The sequence below is a fragment of the Podarcis pityusensis genome, assembly GCF_964106645.2.
Source record: "Podarcis pityusensis genome assembly, chromosome: 7".
In the NCBI taxonomy this organism is placed as follows: Eukaryota; Metazoa; Chordata; class Lepidosauria; order Squamata; family Lacertidae; genus Podarcis; species Podarcis pityusensis.
The window spans coordinates 11,682,838-11,698,959 of record NC_138031.1 but is presented as its reverse complement, the minus strand read 5'-3'; the positions used below and the strand labels follow the sequence as shown (position 1 = coordinate 11,698,959).

General features: G+C 45.3%; 1 protein-coding gene across 1 annotated transcript in view; it reads right to left on the bottom strand.

Moving 5' to 3' along the window:
• Nucleotides 1–16,122, bottom strand: part of ADCY8 (adenylate cyclase 8) — a 142,489-nt gene that overhangs the window by 52,055 nt on the left and 74,312 nt on the right. Inside the window, 2 exon segments of the mRNA XM_081012499.1 lie at nt 5,083–5,353; nt 13,328–13,486. Coding sequence (XP_080868625.1) covers nt 5,083–5,353; nt 13,328–13,486 — 430 coding nt within the window.

Sequence of the window (16,122 nt, the reverse complement as noted above, 5' to 3'; positions counted from 1 at the left end):
GACCCTGATGTTGGGAAAGATGGAGGGCACAAGGAGAAGGGGACGACAGAGGACGAGATGGTTGGACAGTGTTCTCGAAGCTACCAGCATGAGTTTGACCAAACTGCAGGAGGCAGTGGAAGACAGGAGTGCCTGGTGTTCTCTGGTCTATTGGGTCACGAAGACTCAGACACGACTAAACGCTAAACAACAACAACATTTCCCTCCATCAGTGACTCGTGGGGTTTTCTTATTCCCAGTCATAAGCCTGAGATGCAAGGGGCACAGTTGGCAAAGCAACATCTCTAGGTAACAAAGCAATTGTGTTAGACATTGTGGACGTTTGGGACGAGGAGGACTAAGCATGAGCAGAAACAGGAATGAGGTATAGTGTCATTATGGATCTACCCAGCAAAGAGGGAAAGGCGACTGGAGCTGACCTTCTTCCACAGTGACTCATCAATCTTTTAAATGTGGTAGAAAGACTGGTATCTTAAGGCACTTTAACCTTTTCCTCTTTAATTTCTTTAAGCAGACAGCCTTCACAAGGGATCTTTTGACAGCTAAAAATTCAGATCCTACAAGCCTTGAGGCAATGGCTGCTGAAGAAGGAACGGAGGCAGTGGTCCAACAAAGTCCTTTCTTTCTGGCTGTCAGAAATCTGTGTTTTTCAGGGTTCGGCAATCTATGTATACAAGTGAGCAAGTGAGACCTGCAACAAATTGTTGCAGCTGTGGGTTAAACCACAGAGCCTAGGACTTGCTGATCAGAAGGTCAGCAGTTCGAATCCCCGCAACGGGGTGAGCTCCCGTTGCTCGGTCCCTGCTCTTGCTAACCTAGCAGTTCGAAAGCACATCCAAGTGCAAGTAGATAAATAGGTACCACTCCAGCAGGAAGGTAAATGGTGTTTCCGTGCGCTGCTCTGGTTCACCAGAAGCGGCTTAGTCATGCTGGCCACATGACCCGGAAGCTGTACGCCGGCTCCCTTGGCCAATAAAGCGAGATGAGTGCTGCAACCCCAGAGTCGGCCACGACTGGACCTAATGGTCAGGGGTCCCTTTACCTTTACCTTTAGACTGATCCTATTCAGGGTTCCAGTCACCCACCCATGCCGTCTTCCAAAACATACCATCCATTCTTCTCCCCGACCCTGTTTTCCATTTCCCTCATCTCCGAACAGGTAGACTGTAAGAACCGCCTGTAGGATTAGGCCAGTGGCCCATCTAGTCCAGCATCCTGTTCTCACAGAGGCCAACAAGATGACTACTGGAAGCTCCTACTAGAAGCATTCTCCTCACCTCTGGATTCCACCAATTCAGAAACATACTGCCCACAACAGTGGAGGCAGAGCCTAGCCAATCAGGGTTAATAGCCCCTGATATAGACTTACGCTCCATGAATTTGTCCAATCCCTTTTTTAAAGCCATCCAAGCTGGTGGCCATCACTGCCTCCTTGGGGAGCAAGTTCCATAGTTTAACAAGGTGCTGCAAGAAGAAGTGTGCCCTCTTTTGTCCACCCTGAGTCTTCCAACATTCAGCTTCATTGGAGGGAGGTCCCTGGGTTCTAACACTAAGGGAGAGGGAGAAGAACCTTTCTCTGTCTCCTTCTTCCATAGCATGCATTTTGGAAACCCTTCTGTTACGTAGTCCAAAGGATGGGGAAATTCTATTCAGCCCCAGGTCAGTTTCCCTTCTGGGCAACTTTACAGAGTCCAATGTGTCATTGGTGGCAGGACCATAGGCAAAAGCGGGAAGAGCAACAAACACGAATTATACTTTTGTACGATAGGCTAGCTTCCACACACACTCCCAAATCTCTCTGTCCGCCATGCAGGCAAGGAAATGGCATTTTCATAGCACAATGACTCATTCCAGCCATGCAAAGATACTCAGTGGCAGTGCAAGCAGGGCAGGCAAGGGCTGTGGCCTAGCATGAGAGGTATGGCTTTGGAGGGGGGTTGTAGATGGGGGCTAGATGTAGTATTTGGCCCTAAGCCCGAAGTTTCCCCTGCCCAGCCCTAATGAGACCAAGAAACAGAAACCAGGATGGGACATATGCAGATATAAGCAGCCTTGATTTACAATGTCCAAGGAAGCTGTTGGTCAACAGGGAGAGGAAGCACATTTAGCCTAAATTCAATGGGTACCACCATATTTCAAGCCTTATGAGGAGTGGTTGAAGGAGCTGGGTATGTTTAGCCTGGAAAAGAGGAGACTGAGAGGAGATATGATAGCCATCTTCAAATATCTCAAGCACTGTCACATGGAAGAGGGAACAAAATTGTTTTCTCCCGCTGAGATTGAGGGTAGGGCTCAAATCAAGGCTTCAGGTTGCAAGTAGATTCCAACGAAACACAGAAAAAACTTTCTGACAGTAAGAGTTGTTTGACAGTGGAACAGTCTCCCTCAGGAGGTTGTGGACTGTCCTTCACTGGAGGTGTTTGAGCAGAGGCTGGATGGCCATCTGTCATGGATGCTTTAGCTGAGAGTCCTGCATTGCAGGGGGTTAGACTACAGCAGGCATGGCCAAACTCGACCCTCCAGCTGTTTTGGGACTACAACTCCCATCACCCCTAGCTAACAGGACCAGTGGTCAGGCATGATGGGAATTGTAGTCCCAAAACAGCTGGAGGGCCAAGTTTGGCCATGCCTGGACTAGAGGATCCTTGGGATTCCCTTCTAACTCTAGGATTCTCTGAGTCTAGCTATATAGTTCCACCGAAGCACTTCTAAGGAATGCTTACAATATACACAAAGTCCCTGTAAAAACCCCCCACCTGTTACCATGACAGCCATTTGGAAGTTAATCTGGGTTCCATCTAAGCTTCTTTCTTTGGTGGGGGGACCCTGTGAAAGGGCAAAGTGTCCCACTTATTGTATTGCTTGCTCTGATTGCCTTCAACTAATAATTGCAATAATCATCATGATGTTGCTTTCATCACAAAAGGGACCCAAAGCACCTTACAAAAGCAATACAAGCACTCAAACCAATTATAACAAACAAACAAACCAACCAATAACCACCACCCCCAAACATCTGTACAGGCCTTGCAGATCCCACCCCAATAAAAGGTCCCACAAGACCCCAAACCCCTTCCAATCAAGGGCCAAAAGCCCCAGGAAAAAGGAAAGTTTTTGCCTGGAGCCTAAACATAGATTAAGATGTGTCCTTGAGGAGAGCATTTCACAAGCAAGGAGCCATCAGACCATTCTGCTCACTCTGACTTGGCTTCATGACAACACACAGCCAATGCGATTTGGCTACACGTTGTGGATGAAGCCAATTCAAAGTGAGGGCCAACAGCAAGGCGGAGTGCCACAGCCATCGCCATTAAGACCACAAATGGTGGGCAGAAGGTGGTGAGTCAGGGAAGCAATGTGGGAGAGCCTTGACCCTACTTGAGACAGCACATTCCAGCCCATGTGTATCAGGTGTGTTTATTCCACACACTCAATGAGATGTGCATTAGAGATAGGAACTGCAGTTGCCTGATGCTGGGCCAGCAGCTCCCCAAAGTCTCCCACCATCTGCTATCTCAGAACCTTTCACAAGAAACACCAAAGATTTGAACCTGGGATCTTTTGCATGTGAACTGGTGCTCCACTATTGATCTATGACTTCTTAAATGTTGTCTACATTATCACTCCACGAGAAGAGCTCTACTGGATCAGACTAATAGCCCATCTTGTTAAGTATAATTGTTTAATTGCACACTGAAATGGAGAATAATAATAATTTATTATTTATAACCCCGCCCATCCGGCTGGGTTTCCCCAGCCACTCTACATGTATGTATGTTTTTAGGGATTTAGCATTGGAAAATTCCATTGGAGTATACTAGGCTAGAAAGGGCTCTCTAAGCCTCTAGCTGAGTTGATAATTAACTATTGTTCTCTGCTGACCCTCACACTGAGTGTTTAACCTTAGATCATGTGATTAAGGCATTCAATTGCAAATTCGCCATTTTGAATGGAGTTGCCTTTGCCTTTTGTACCCAGGCACAGTCAGAGAAGAATGTGATAAGGATGCCTCTTCAGGAACTGCAAAGCCTTAGTCTGGATGCAGGCTAATGTAGGCAATGGGAGAGTCAGAGCTTGGATTTCAGCTCTGGTCATAATTGAGTAATATATTTAAGAAGAAGAACCTATGCATATGCTTTATACAACTTTCTGGATGTATCATTGATTACTTTGTACCTGTTTTGAAGAAGCTCTGGTTAGTAAAGCTTTGAAGAATACTTACGAGTCTGGGCAATTTTTATTCCAAAAGGAGTAAACTTTTATGCATCCAATTGCTTCATGCTGCACAATACTAATATGTGCAATATTTTAAAGTGCCCCTGTGGTTTGTACCAAGTTTTGCATCCTTTATTTGCAATACTGAGCCACTGACACAGCATGTTCCATCTCACATATTGGAGACTAAGTGGTAAACCTGTCTCCTGACTGCACCACTTCAGAATAGGGGGCTACATTGCTGAGTTCTCTTGCATAAAAAAATAAATAAAATGCATCCTTGCACATAGCAAATCAGAAGTCCAGAAATCAAGACCCCAACCTAGCCTTCACCCATCATGTTGTTTTCTATGTGTAGAATGGGTTTTTTAACAATAAAATAAAAACATTTTACAGAGGATGATTCCCCTCCCACAACACCTGCAACAAGAAGTGGTGCATTCCAGACACAACCCTGCCGTGTCACCTGCTGTTTGTGAGAACTAAGTCCCGGGCTGAACACATTGCACTGATAACTAGCAAAATCTTAGCTGCCTGATGGTTGCTTGCAGCAATTTAAGCAGCTTTCAGGTCTTCTTCGCATACTCATAATGAACTTGTCTGAGGCTCTGATTCAATTAACACTCAGCTGTGTGCAACATTTAATTTTGGCAGGGAGATGGGAGGGGAGACCTTAGCACTTCCCACATTCTGATGCATAGGTTAATTCTGACCTGTGGGGGTTTGTTTAATCATCTGCGGTTCGTGGTAGAGGGAAAAGGTTAGAGAGAAATTTGTTTTCCGCCAAGGCTTTTGTTATGGAGATGCATTAAAGGACCATGAGCATGAAGAGGAGGACGGGAAGGAAGGAAGGAAGCTGGGACTTACATGCTGCTTCCCCACAATGTTATCAAAAGGAAGCTCCGGGCTCCACGATCCTTCGGTGAGCATCACCCCGCTGTTCCTCCTGTCTGCAGCCGCCACCGACTCCTTGACAATGTCCTCGGGCAGAGTCAACAGGCTCTCCTCAGGCTGCTTGATCAAGTACGTCTCGATGTTGTGCTTCCTCAAGAATTCGTTGCGTTCCTTGCCATGCCCTTCTTCCACTTTGTAATCCCCGTTGAGGCAATCAAGCGTAGCTTTGGATATGTGGATTCTCCTGCGGAAGTATAAAGGAGTGGAAAGAATCAACACACATGGTGCCTGGGTAAAACCAAGAAACCAACAAACCAACCAACCAACAAAAAACACCCAAAAGATGCAAGGGGGAAACCTGCAACAAAACGCTGCAGTATAGGAGTGCTTCAGTTCAGAGTCCCAGTAAAAGGTAAAGGGACCCCTGACCATTAGGTCCAGTCGTGGCCGACTCTGGGGTTGCAGCACTCATCTCGCTTTATTGGCCGAGGTAGCCAGCATGACTAAGCTGCTTCTGGCCAACCAGAGCAGCGCACAGAAATGCCATTTACCTCCCTGCTGGAGCGGTACCTGTTTATCTACTTGCACTTTGATGTGCTTTCGAACAGTTAGGTTGGCAGGAGCAGGGACCGAGCAACGGGAGCTCACCCCGTTGTGGGGATTCGAACCACCGACCTTCTGATTGGCAAGTTCTAGGCTCTGTGGTTTAACCCACAGTGCCACCCGCGTCCCAGTAGGCTGGCCATAATACCCTGCCCCAGGTTACTCCATTCCATCCCTGCTGTTCTTTTTCACCGCAGGTTATACTCAGCAGTCTGTGGCTAGCAGGGGAGCCAATTTGAATTAAATATTGGAGAGGGGGGGCAGGTAAGCCCCGCCCAACATAGCCAACATAGCTGATCACAAGACATGGCACACACAGATCCATTTGAATGACAATGCCTATCAACTTGGGGGGGCAGCCCTCTCAAATATTTTATTGGGGAGCCCAAAGGGACCTTGGCCCCTAGGAGTTGGCTCCTATAGTGGCTAATGAGAATGCTCAGTCCTCATTGGCTATTTTTTTGGGGGGGGGTCTTCAGTCTCATTAGTCTTTATAAATAGTTTTTTTTTTTTTGTATTTTACTTATTTGACTACCTTTAGTTACATCAATAGCAATATAAGATTATCTGAAACATCCACAGTATAAGATTACAGTACAGTGGTACCTCAGGTTACATACGCTTCAGGTTACATACGCTTCAGGTTACACACTCGGCTAACCCAGAAATAGTGCTTCAGGTTAAGAACTTTGCTTCAGGATAAGAACAGAAATCGTGCTCCGGCGGCGTGGCAGCAGCAGGAGGCCCCATTAGCTAAAGTGGTGCTTCAGGTTAAGAACAGTTTCAGGTTAAGAACGGACCTCCGGAACGAATTAAGTACTTCACCTGAGGTACCACTGTATCTGTAACATCCACAGCCCAGTAAAATTACATCTCAAATCCTCAGGCTTACCCTGAACATCCCAGTATTTCCCTTTAATTTCTCAGCGGCTACATAACTGTTGGCTCTCACCATCTGAGTTCGCTTCTAGAGACATTCCCCCAAGAGAGATGAGAAAACTTAATTCTCAGCCCTGCTATATTTCAGCCCAGTAACTTAACTCCTGTGAAGAGAAACCAACTTTTGCACTGATAGTTAACGCTCATGAAATGGTTCACAAGGACATTGGGGCTAACATTAACTCAGGACATTTGAGGGAAGGGGTTAAGATTTTCAGAGGCACACCTAAAGCTACCATGCTCAACTGAGCAAACCCGTGTCTGAAAATGCATGCGTCGGGCCACTGAGAGCCCCGTTTAGCTGCAGATCTGTCAAGCATATAATTGCCACTGTCATGCAATGTCTGGAATGGCTTTTATTGTCTGGTCTGGAGATACTTGCTTTGCTTAGGGTTTCTTTTTGCTTAAGCCATAGGGACAATTTATCTTCTGTGTTTTCCAACCCGTATCTGTAATGATTAAACGTTAATGCTAAACATCTTAAACAAATGGAATCCACAATGGAGGATCATCTTGTTGATAAAACATGCCATCTGCCTACATGCTAATCACTTTTGAGTGCAGCAGCTGCAGTTGTGGGTTCCTTTGCCAGATTCACTGAACAACTCATGACGTTGTTGATGATGAAGAAGATTTGTAAGATTCTTTGACCTGTCCTTCACCACGAGGTCCCAGGACCTCATGCAATTTAGAAACACAGTATTAAATTCCCTTTAAAACAAATCACAGTCCAGAGAATGGTGTGGGACCCCCAAAATACATATCCCGGGTGCCAAAAGCCAAGGTCAAGAGGCTCATCTTTAGACAAAGACACATCATGAAGTTGGCAGAACACACCTCTGTGAGGAAGTGTGGTCTAGATTCTTCTGCTGAGGAGTTAATGAAAGAAACAAAAGGAGACCAGTCACTGTACTCTTCAATGTTGTGCTAGCTGGTCTACAAGAGAAACCTTGCAAACCGTATCACACCAGTTTTGCAGAGGTTGCATTCTGAGTTATTGAATACTTGCGTGAAATTGTGCGCAATTGAAACACCCCATTCTGCCGCTGCTCCGCCCCATTCCGACCCCCACTCTGTCCTGCCCTCTTAGTGACATTTTTGTTACATTTCCAGGTTTGGCGCTGTGTGTGTGTGTGTGCAATCATGCACATATTGGTCATCCCTAAAGTGAGGGTTGCCTGTAGTACATTCACTTCTCCATAATAACACAATCTCCATCTGGGCTTCTAAGAGACAATGGATTATTAATGGCTTATAATATAATCATTTGCTCCTCGAAATAACGAGAGCAAGACCAAGCCTGAGTCTTCAACCAATGTAATATTGCCCCATTATGAGCAGACAATGTGCTAAATCCTTTATTTACTTGTGCCATTAATTTGTGTTCATCCTTCATAATCTCCAGTGACTGGTTTTCAGCCTTGTAGGCCTACTATATAGTGGGGGCATTTGAAGCAATGAAGAACAGGTGGATTTCAAATGGGTAATTCAAAGCAGAATATTGCATGAGATTCTGTGGTGCAACAGATGACATGTCTGACAAAATGAGATGAGAACTTGGAACAAACAAACAAGAACCAGATGTCAGAAACGTTCTTTCCTTTTGCCTGCCTCTATTTAATGATGGCGTTGAAACTTGTAATTAGTTGGTATGTACTATGAGTCTGGTGGTGTGGGTTAAACCACAGAGCCTAGGACTTGCCGATCAGAAGGTCAGCGGTTCAAATCACTGCGATGGGGTGAGCTCCCGTTGCTCGGTCTCTGCTCCTGCCAACCTAGCAGTTCGAAAGCACGTCAAAGTGCAAGTAGATAAACAGGTACCGCTCCAGCAGGGAGGTAAACGGCATTTCTGTGCGCTGCTCTGGTCAGGGGTCCCTTTACCTTTACCTTTACTATGAGTCTAGCTTGTTAATAATTCCTGTAGGTATAACGACTCCTGACTCCGATGCCCCAGAATGCTAATATTTTTGTAACTGGAACCTAGATTAATCACAGGCGCCCTTGCTATTACTGCTTCTGTAGCTTGTTCTCTCACAGCCACTATACCTTCACCTTTCGACTCTTCCATTTGTAATCAAAGTATACGTGACGCTGACCAATGACAGGTCGACAACCCCAGATGTCATAGTGCCACCCAGAGTAACAAAAGGACCGCTGCACTAAACGTGCCACAAACCCAAGAGACATTTCAGCGGTGTGCATGCGCTCAAATTTGGCCATTCTTCAAGAGCTTGGGATATGGAAGGCCTTTCATCCAAATTTTCAGTCAGATGCTCCATAGCCACATGCTCTTTTCCAAATCACAATGGAAGAAGAAGAGTTTGGATTTGATATCCCGCTTTATCACTACCCGAAGTAGTCTCAAAGTGGCTAACAATCTCCTTTCCCTTCCTCCCCTACAGCAAAAGTGAGTGGGGCTGAGAGACTTCAAAGAAGTGTGACTGGCCCATGGTCACCCAGCAGCTGCATGTGGAGGAGCGGAGACGCGAACCCGGTTCACCAGATTACGAGGCTACCGCTCTTAACCACTATACCACACTGGCTCTCAATGGAGTCATTTTGTCCCTCAACTGGCCCTATTTACTCCCACAGGAACAAGAGGTGACTGATCTCTCATTTTCTGGGGACGCAGCAGAAGCCAGCGATGAACTCTGATCCTTCTGGAAATCTGACAAGGTAAGAGTCCACCTTCCAGGATACAGAAGTGAGAATGAGGCAGCTGTATTCTGTATGCCTCTGAATACCATTTGCTGGAAATAAGGAAGTAGGGAGAGTTCTGTTGCACTCTAATCCTGCTTGAAGGCTTCCCATAGGCATTCCCATTGGCCATTGTGAAAACAGGATTTCAGATTAGATGGGTCTTGGCCTGATCCAGTAGAACTCAATTTAACTTCTTATAATGATCCATCTTACCCCATCTGATTTTCAGTGATGGAGGAGAAAGGCCCAGGGAGTTGCTGAGATGTTTCACCCAGAATCCTTTGCACCTACTTTAATTTTCTAGAGGGATTCAAGTGATGTTGAAACCAGAGTCCATTTCAATAAAATCAAAGTTTTGTTTTAACTCTGTAGACCTCACTTAGGTTTGCATGTTAATGGAAAAAAAATAATCAAACAGCAACGTTAATTGGTTCCATCCATTTGATTAGATAGAGGCAGTGAAAGAGAGACATTGACTTCCATTAAAATGCAAATGTACAGTCAATCCATGACCCAGTTGAGCTGCCGTGTTTGGATATACCTAAGTTTCCGCGGGCAATGGCAGGGGAGGAAACAATCTGCTGAAACCTATGTATGCTGCCTTTGCTGGCTTGCAGATGGGCTACAAGGGCCAAACTACATCTGATATAGTAGTCCCGTGATCAGATCTCCTGACCTTGTTTCTGTTTGCTTTAAAGATGGGTATGTGTGTGCTCTCAGCATCTAAAAAAGCAGAGACATCACCTTGCCGACAAAGGTCCATATAGTTAAAGCTATGGTTTTCTCAGTAGTGATGTGTGGAAGTGAGAGCTGGACAATAAAGAAGGCTGATCACCAAAGAATTGATGCTTTTGAATTATGGTGTTGGAGGAGACTCTTGAGAGTCCCATGGACTGCAAGAAGATCAAACCTATCCATTCTTAAGGAAATCAGCCCTGAGTGCTCACTGGAAGGACAGATCCTGAAGCTGAGGCTCCAATACTTTGGCAATCTCATGAGAAGAGAAGACTCCCTGGAAAAGACCCTGATGGAGGGCACAAGGAGAAGGGGACGACAGAGGACGAGATGGTTGGACAGTCTTCTCGAAGCTACCAGCATGAGTTTGACCAAACTGCGGGAGGCAGTGGAAGACAGGAGTGCCTGGCATGCTCTGGTCCATGGGGTCACGAAGAGTCAGACATGACTAAACGACTAAACAACAACAACATATGTGTGCTCTGTATTTGATTAGAGTAATCACAGGATGGAAAGGGTAAGGCAGTGACCTTGTTCCCACCATGGAGAGGAGATGTTGGAAGCTTCTCCTTGGAAGGAAAACAATACTGAAGAGATGGAGAGCATCCCTCTCTTTCTGCGGAGGTGAAGCTTGGTTTTGGAGTCCTAGCAACTCCTCCCAGTGGAGGGAAAGTGATGGGTGTTGAGACACAGCAGCTGCTGCCCCTGCAATAGCCTTGACAGTGGTGCCCGTTTGAACAGGTAGGGACCCCAAAGGTAGGCAGAACCGGAACCAACGACAGGCAGAGTCAACTAATACTAGGTTTGTCTCCCTCCTCTTGTCAGGAGTTCACCCTACACTCGAGTAGGACCCTGGCAGAGACACATGCCCGACTGGCATGTTCCCTCCTTCCTGGTCGATTGTTCGGGAGCTTCATAAGCTTTCTTCAGCCCAAACATCACAGCGACTGATGCCAACCGACACTGGCACACTTAGGTATCCGCAGAGTTTGTGCATCATGCATGTGACAGACCTCAGCAACTTAGCATTTTGGCTAATCTACTTTATTTACATATAAACACACACAGAGCACTTCAGCATGGCTCCCTTTCTCTCTAGCATCAGATAGCAAAGAGAGAAAAAACAAAGGACAATAGTCCCACTTCACGGAACACAGTAACACAAACATCCTGTCTCCGTCACTTCCCACTCTGTGGAGTCAAAACATACACCATCATGTGATAGACAACAATCCCATGACTGCAATCATGGAGCAGGAATTCTAACATGCCAACTTCAGCAATAATGAGATTATGGAGAAGGAAGCTGATAGTCACAGCCGCCTCCTGGACTGATTGTATGTCAGAAGATAGGCAAGTCAGGGTCGTTGAGTGCAGATGAGGTTTGTAGAGAAGTGCCCCATTTGCCTTAGGGCACCAACCTTCGCTAGTCTTTTGTGTGAGTGTGGGGAACAGGAGAAGGGGAGGGCAATAATGGTTGTGGGCAACCGATGTGCAGGTTGAGTGGGCTCTGCTTCGGATTTTGTTCTTAAATACAGGTGGGACCAGAAGCCATGACTTTCCAGGAGCAAAGAATGTGCTCCTAGTGTTCCTAGAGCATCTCTGTTTCATGCAAGTAGAGGAAACATACCAGTCAAAATTGGCCGATAAGTAGCTGATATATGGGCTTGGAGGACGAGGACTTGACTGGTAGGTTTCCCTGCCTCTTGCAAGCTGTCAACGTCACTGTTGAGAAACGGCAATTGCCTTATCCTGTCAAAGGAACAAGCTGTGCTTCTCGGAATGTGTTGAAAAATAGGCCATGTCAGGTAGAAACAACATTTGTACCCAGCAGTTAGTGCAGCCACTTTGGATGAAGAAACAACTGGGCAGATGGATGGAAAGAAACTGTGCACATCTCACCTTAGATGCAGTGATGCAAAGGTTATCAGAAATACATGTTAGCAACCCACAACTTCATATTAGTGTGAAGATCGCCTGCAGGGCATGTTTTGAAAAGCGCCATGTCATTATGTTGGCAGATGATAAAAGAAGCAAGCATACATTTGAAATAGACATTTTTTAAAAAACCAGAACCATTTTTACTTGGTATTATAGGTCAGGACATTAATAGGCAAGATGTTAAATTGTTTTTATATGCAACAACTGCGGCAAGAGTGTCGTTAGCCCAGAAATGGAAACAAGAAGAAATTCCGACGAAAGAAGAATGGCAGACGAAATTTATGGACTGTGCAGAATTGGACAAAATGACAGGAAGGATTTGAAACCTGCGGGACCAGAAATTTACAGAAGATTGGAAGAAGTATATGAATTATTTGAAGAGCAACTGTAATCAACAAATTATGCTAGTAGGACTACAAGAAGTTTTGTAAGGAGAAATATACAAAGTGTTACAAAGTAGAAAAAGATAGAGATATTGGTTATGAGTTTGAAATGTAATAGGGAAGATAAGAAATGCATACTGAGAGATTAGATTGGAAAATTTTCAGACAGGATTAATGGAAGTCAAAAATTTGAATAAGATGTAAAAGTATGTTTAATTACTGTTGGAAATGGTATGTTAAAAAAACTAATAAAAAATTATATACCAAAGAAGAAGAAGAAGAAGAAGAAGAAGAAGAAGAAGAAGAAGAAGAAGAAGAAGCAGCAGCAGCAGCAGCAGCAGCAGCAGCAGCAGCAGCAAGTTTATCTAAGGAAATATAGCAGGTGGAGCCAGTGTGGACCCCTCGAAAAGTTGTTGGGCTCCATTCAGTCCCAGCCGGCATGTCAAATGGTCAGGGACAAAGTTAAACTATGGAACATGCTCCCATGGCAGGCAGTGATGGCCAACAACTTGGATCTCTTTAAAAGAGGGTTAGATAAATTCTAGGTGGACAAGGCTTTTAATGGCTACTAACCACCATGATTGTGTTCTATGTCTTTTCCACTTTTAAAGCTATACATGTTGGGCTGTCAGGCTATCTTAGACACTGCCTTTGGAGACATCAGCCTGCCCACATTGCTGACCCTCAGTGACAGTGGTGGCATAAAGCACCAGTTCAGGCAGTAAGCAGACAAACAAGCCCAATACCATTTTGCCTCTCTCCAATGGATGTAACGGAGGCAGCCATCTTGATTCCACGTGGATATGACTGAGCAGAATTCAAAATGGCGGCATTTATGCCATGATGCTTTAAGGATACATGACTCAAAACAAATTGCTCCAGCCCCAGATTGTAGACTAATGCAAGCAGGCACTTACCCAGGGATTCCACCTGATTCGAGTTTGTTTGCAATATCAACATCCCAGGACCAGACATCAAACTGCCACTTTCGTAGACCCAACACACCACACAGCACGGATCCAGAGTGTATTCCAATCCGCATGTCGACATCGTGCTTCGTTCTTGACCTAACATACCTGAAAAAGAAACTTAACTTAAAATTTATCTGAAAGATTGAAGAAAATTTATCAAAAGATCGAACTCCTGGACCACCGCCTTGCCGACGTGGGGATCCAGGGCACAGTCCTTCAATGGCTGTGCTCGTTTCTCTCTGGTCGGGGACAGAGGGTGGCGCTTGGGGGGTAATTGTCATCACGCCACTCCTTGGTGTGTGGAGTGCCTCAGGGTGTGATACTTTCCCCGATGCTTTTTAACATCTTTATGCGCCCCCTCTCCCAGCTTGTCCGGAGTTTTGGGTTGGGTTGCCATCAGTATGCCGATGACACCCAACTCTATCTGTTGATGGATGGCCATCCTGACTCGGCCCCAGACACACTGACCAGATGTCTGGAAGCTGTGGCTGGATGGTTACATGGGAGCCGGTTGAAGTTGAATCCTTCGAAGACAGAGGTCCTCTGGCTGGGACGGGACGATATGGGATTGGGGGGGGCAACTCCCATCTCTTGCGGGGGTGCAATTAGTGCCAGCAGCATCCGTTAAGAGTTTGGATGTAATCTTCGATACTTCCCTCTCTATGGAGGCGCAGATTACAGCTATAACAAAGGCGGCATTTTTTCATCTCCACCAAGCTAAGCAGTTGGCTCTTTATCTCTCTCGCCCTGACCTAGCCACTGTGATCCACGCGACGGTCACCTCCAGGCTGGATTATTGTAACTCGCTCTACGTGGGGCTGCCCTTGAGACTGACCCAGAAACTCCAGCGGGTGCAGAATGCCGCAGCAAGACTCCTTATGGGGTCTTCGCTGCGAGATCACATTCATCCGGTACTATACCAGCTGCACTGGCTCCCGGTGGAGTACAGGATCAGGTTTAAGATGCTGGTTTTAACCTTTAAAGCCCTATACGGCCTAGGACCCTCGTACCTACGGGACCGCCTCTCCTGGTATGTCCCACAGAGGAACTTACGGTCTGCAAATAAAAACATCTTGAAGGTCCCAGGCCACAGAGAGGTTAGGCTGGCCTCAACTAGAGCCAGGGTTTTCTCGGCTGCGGCTCCAATCTGGTGGAACGCTCTGTCACAAGAGACTAGGGCCCTGCGGGACCTGACATCTTTCCGCAGGGCCTGCAAGACAGAGTTGTTCCACCAGGCCTTTGGTCAGGGCGCAGCCTGACTCCCTCCTCTGGCAATCTGCACAGAATTTTGCTTAACGGTTGCCATCAATTTGATTTTAATTAATTTTTAGAATGAAATGCTTTTAGAATGTTGGATTATTTGATTGTTGTTAGCCGCCCTGAGCCCAGCTTCGGCTGGGGAGGGCGGGATATAAATTATTATTATTATTATTATTATTATTATTATTATTATTATTATTAGAGTCATGTTCCATCATGACATGGGATGCTCTCTGAAGGCCAATTATGTGCTAAGCCAGGATTCCAAGGGTGATGATTGCTCCTCAGTCCTGGAATTAATTCCCTTGAGGAATTACCAAGTGTGGTATGGGTGACTTCAACTGCCCTTGCATCTGTGTTTCAGTTGAAACCATGAGGAAAAGAATCCTTGATACCCTAAATGACTGTGCTTGTGCTGGTCATGGAACTGACCGCAGTGTGTGTGTGTGTGTGTGTGTGTGTTGTAGTATGGGGCAGAATTAAAACTGAAGTGTATATCTGATGGCAGTAATGGGGACTTTAAATTACACACCTTTTTTTGCTAGGTTCATACAATTAACACCTAACACTATTAGCGGAAAATATAAGAAGCAGTAAAATAACTCTGCAATGTGGATTATCACAGGAACACTTAATTGCATTGCACGGTCTGGTGGTACACACATTACTGCTATTAAACAGGAGCATAAAAGAAAAGAAAAAAGACTGATGGAGGATATTTGGATGGAAGAAGCCACAAGCTCCATTAAGCTTGCTGAACTTTTCCCCATAGAAACCAGAGCAGGGATATTTATTATAGCACCCACAATTGGTTTAATTAAGAAGTTCCCCCAACTTACCTCCTGTTTCAAGCAATTAATGACTTTGTACAAAGGTTTCTACTTTAAAAAAAAAAAAAATTCAGAATATTACTTGCTGGAATTATTATTAATTTTTGCAAACTTCTAATCATAAATAATAGAGGGAGGAGGATAAAAATGTGGTTGAGAGAATATGAGGTGAGCTCCAGAAAGCTGTTTTGTAGATCAAGGCCTAGCCTTGAAATGTGTTAAGTAGCAATGAAGAAGAGCATGTGGAAAGAGCCTTTCTCCAACTATGAAGTTGTGGCAACCAGTCTCAAAGCATCCTCCAGCTTTCTGTTATTTGTGTAAGTTCATCAAGTGTCAAAAGCAAGGCCTTGTTAGAGTTGAACCACAGCTATGTAAATCACATTGTTTTCCATGGGGGAAATCCCTGCTTACCAGGGAGAAGAGCAGACACAAAATAAACAGCTGTCCTTGTCTCCCTTGAGCCTCAAATTTCTTAGGGTAAATAATAATAATAATAATAATAATAATAATAATAATAATAATAATTTATTTATTCCCCACCCATCTGGCTGAGTCTCCCCACTCTGGGCGGCTCCCAATGAAATGTTAAAACAGTACAGCATTAAATATTAAAAACTTCCCTAAACAGGGCTGCCTTCAGATGTCTTTTAA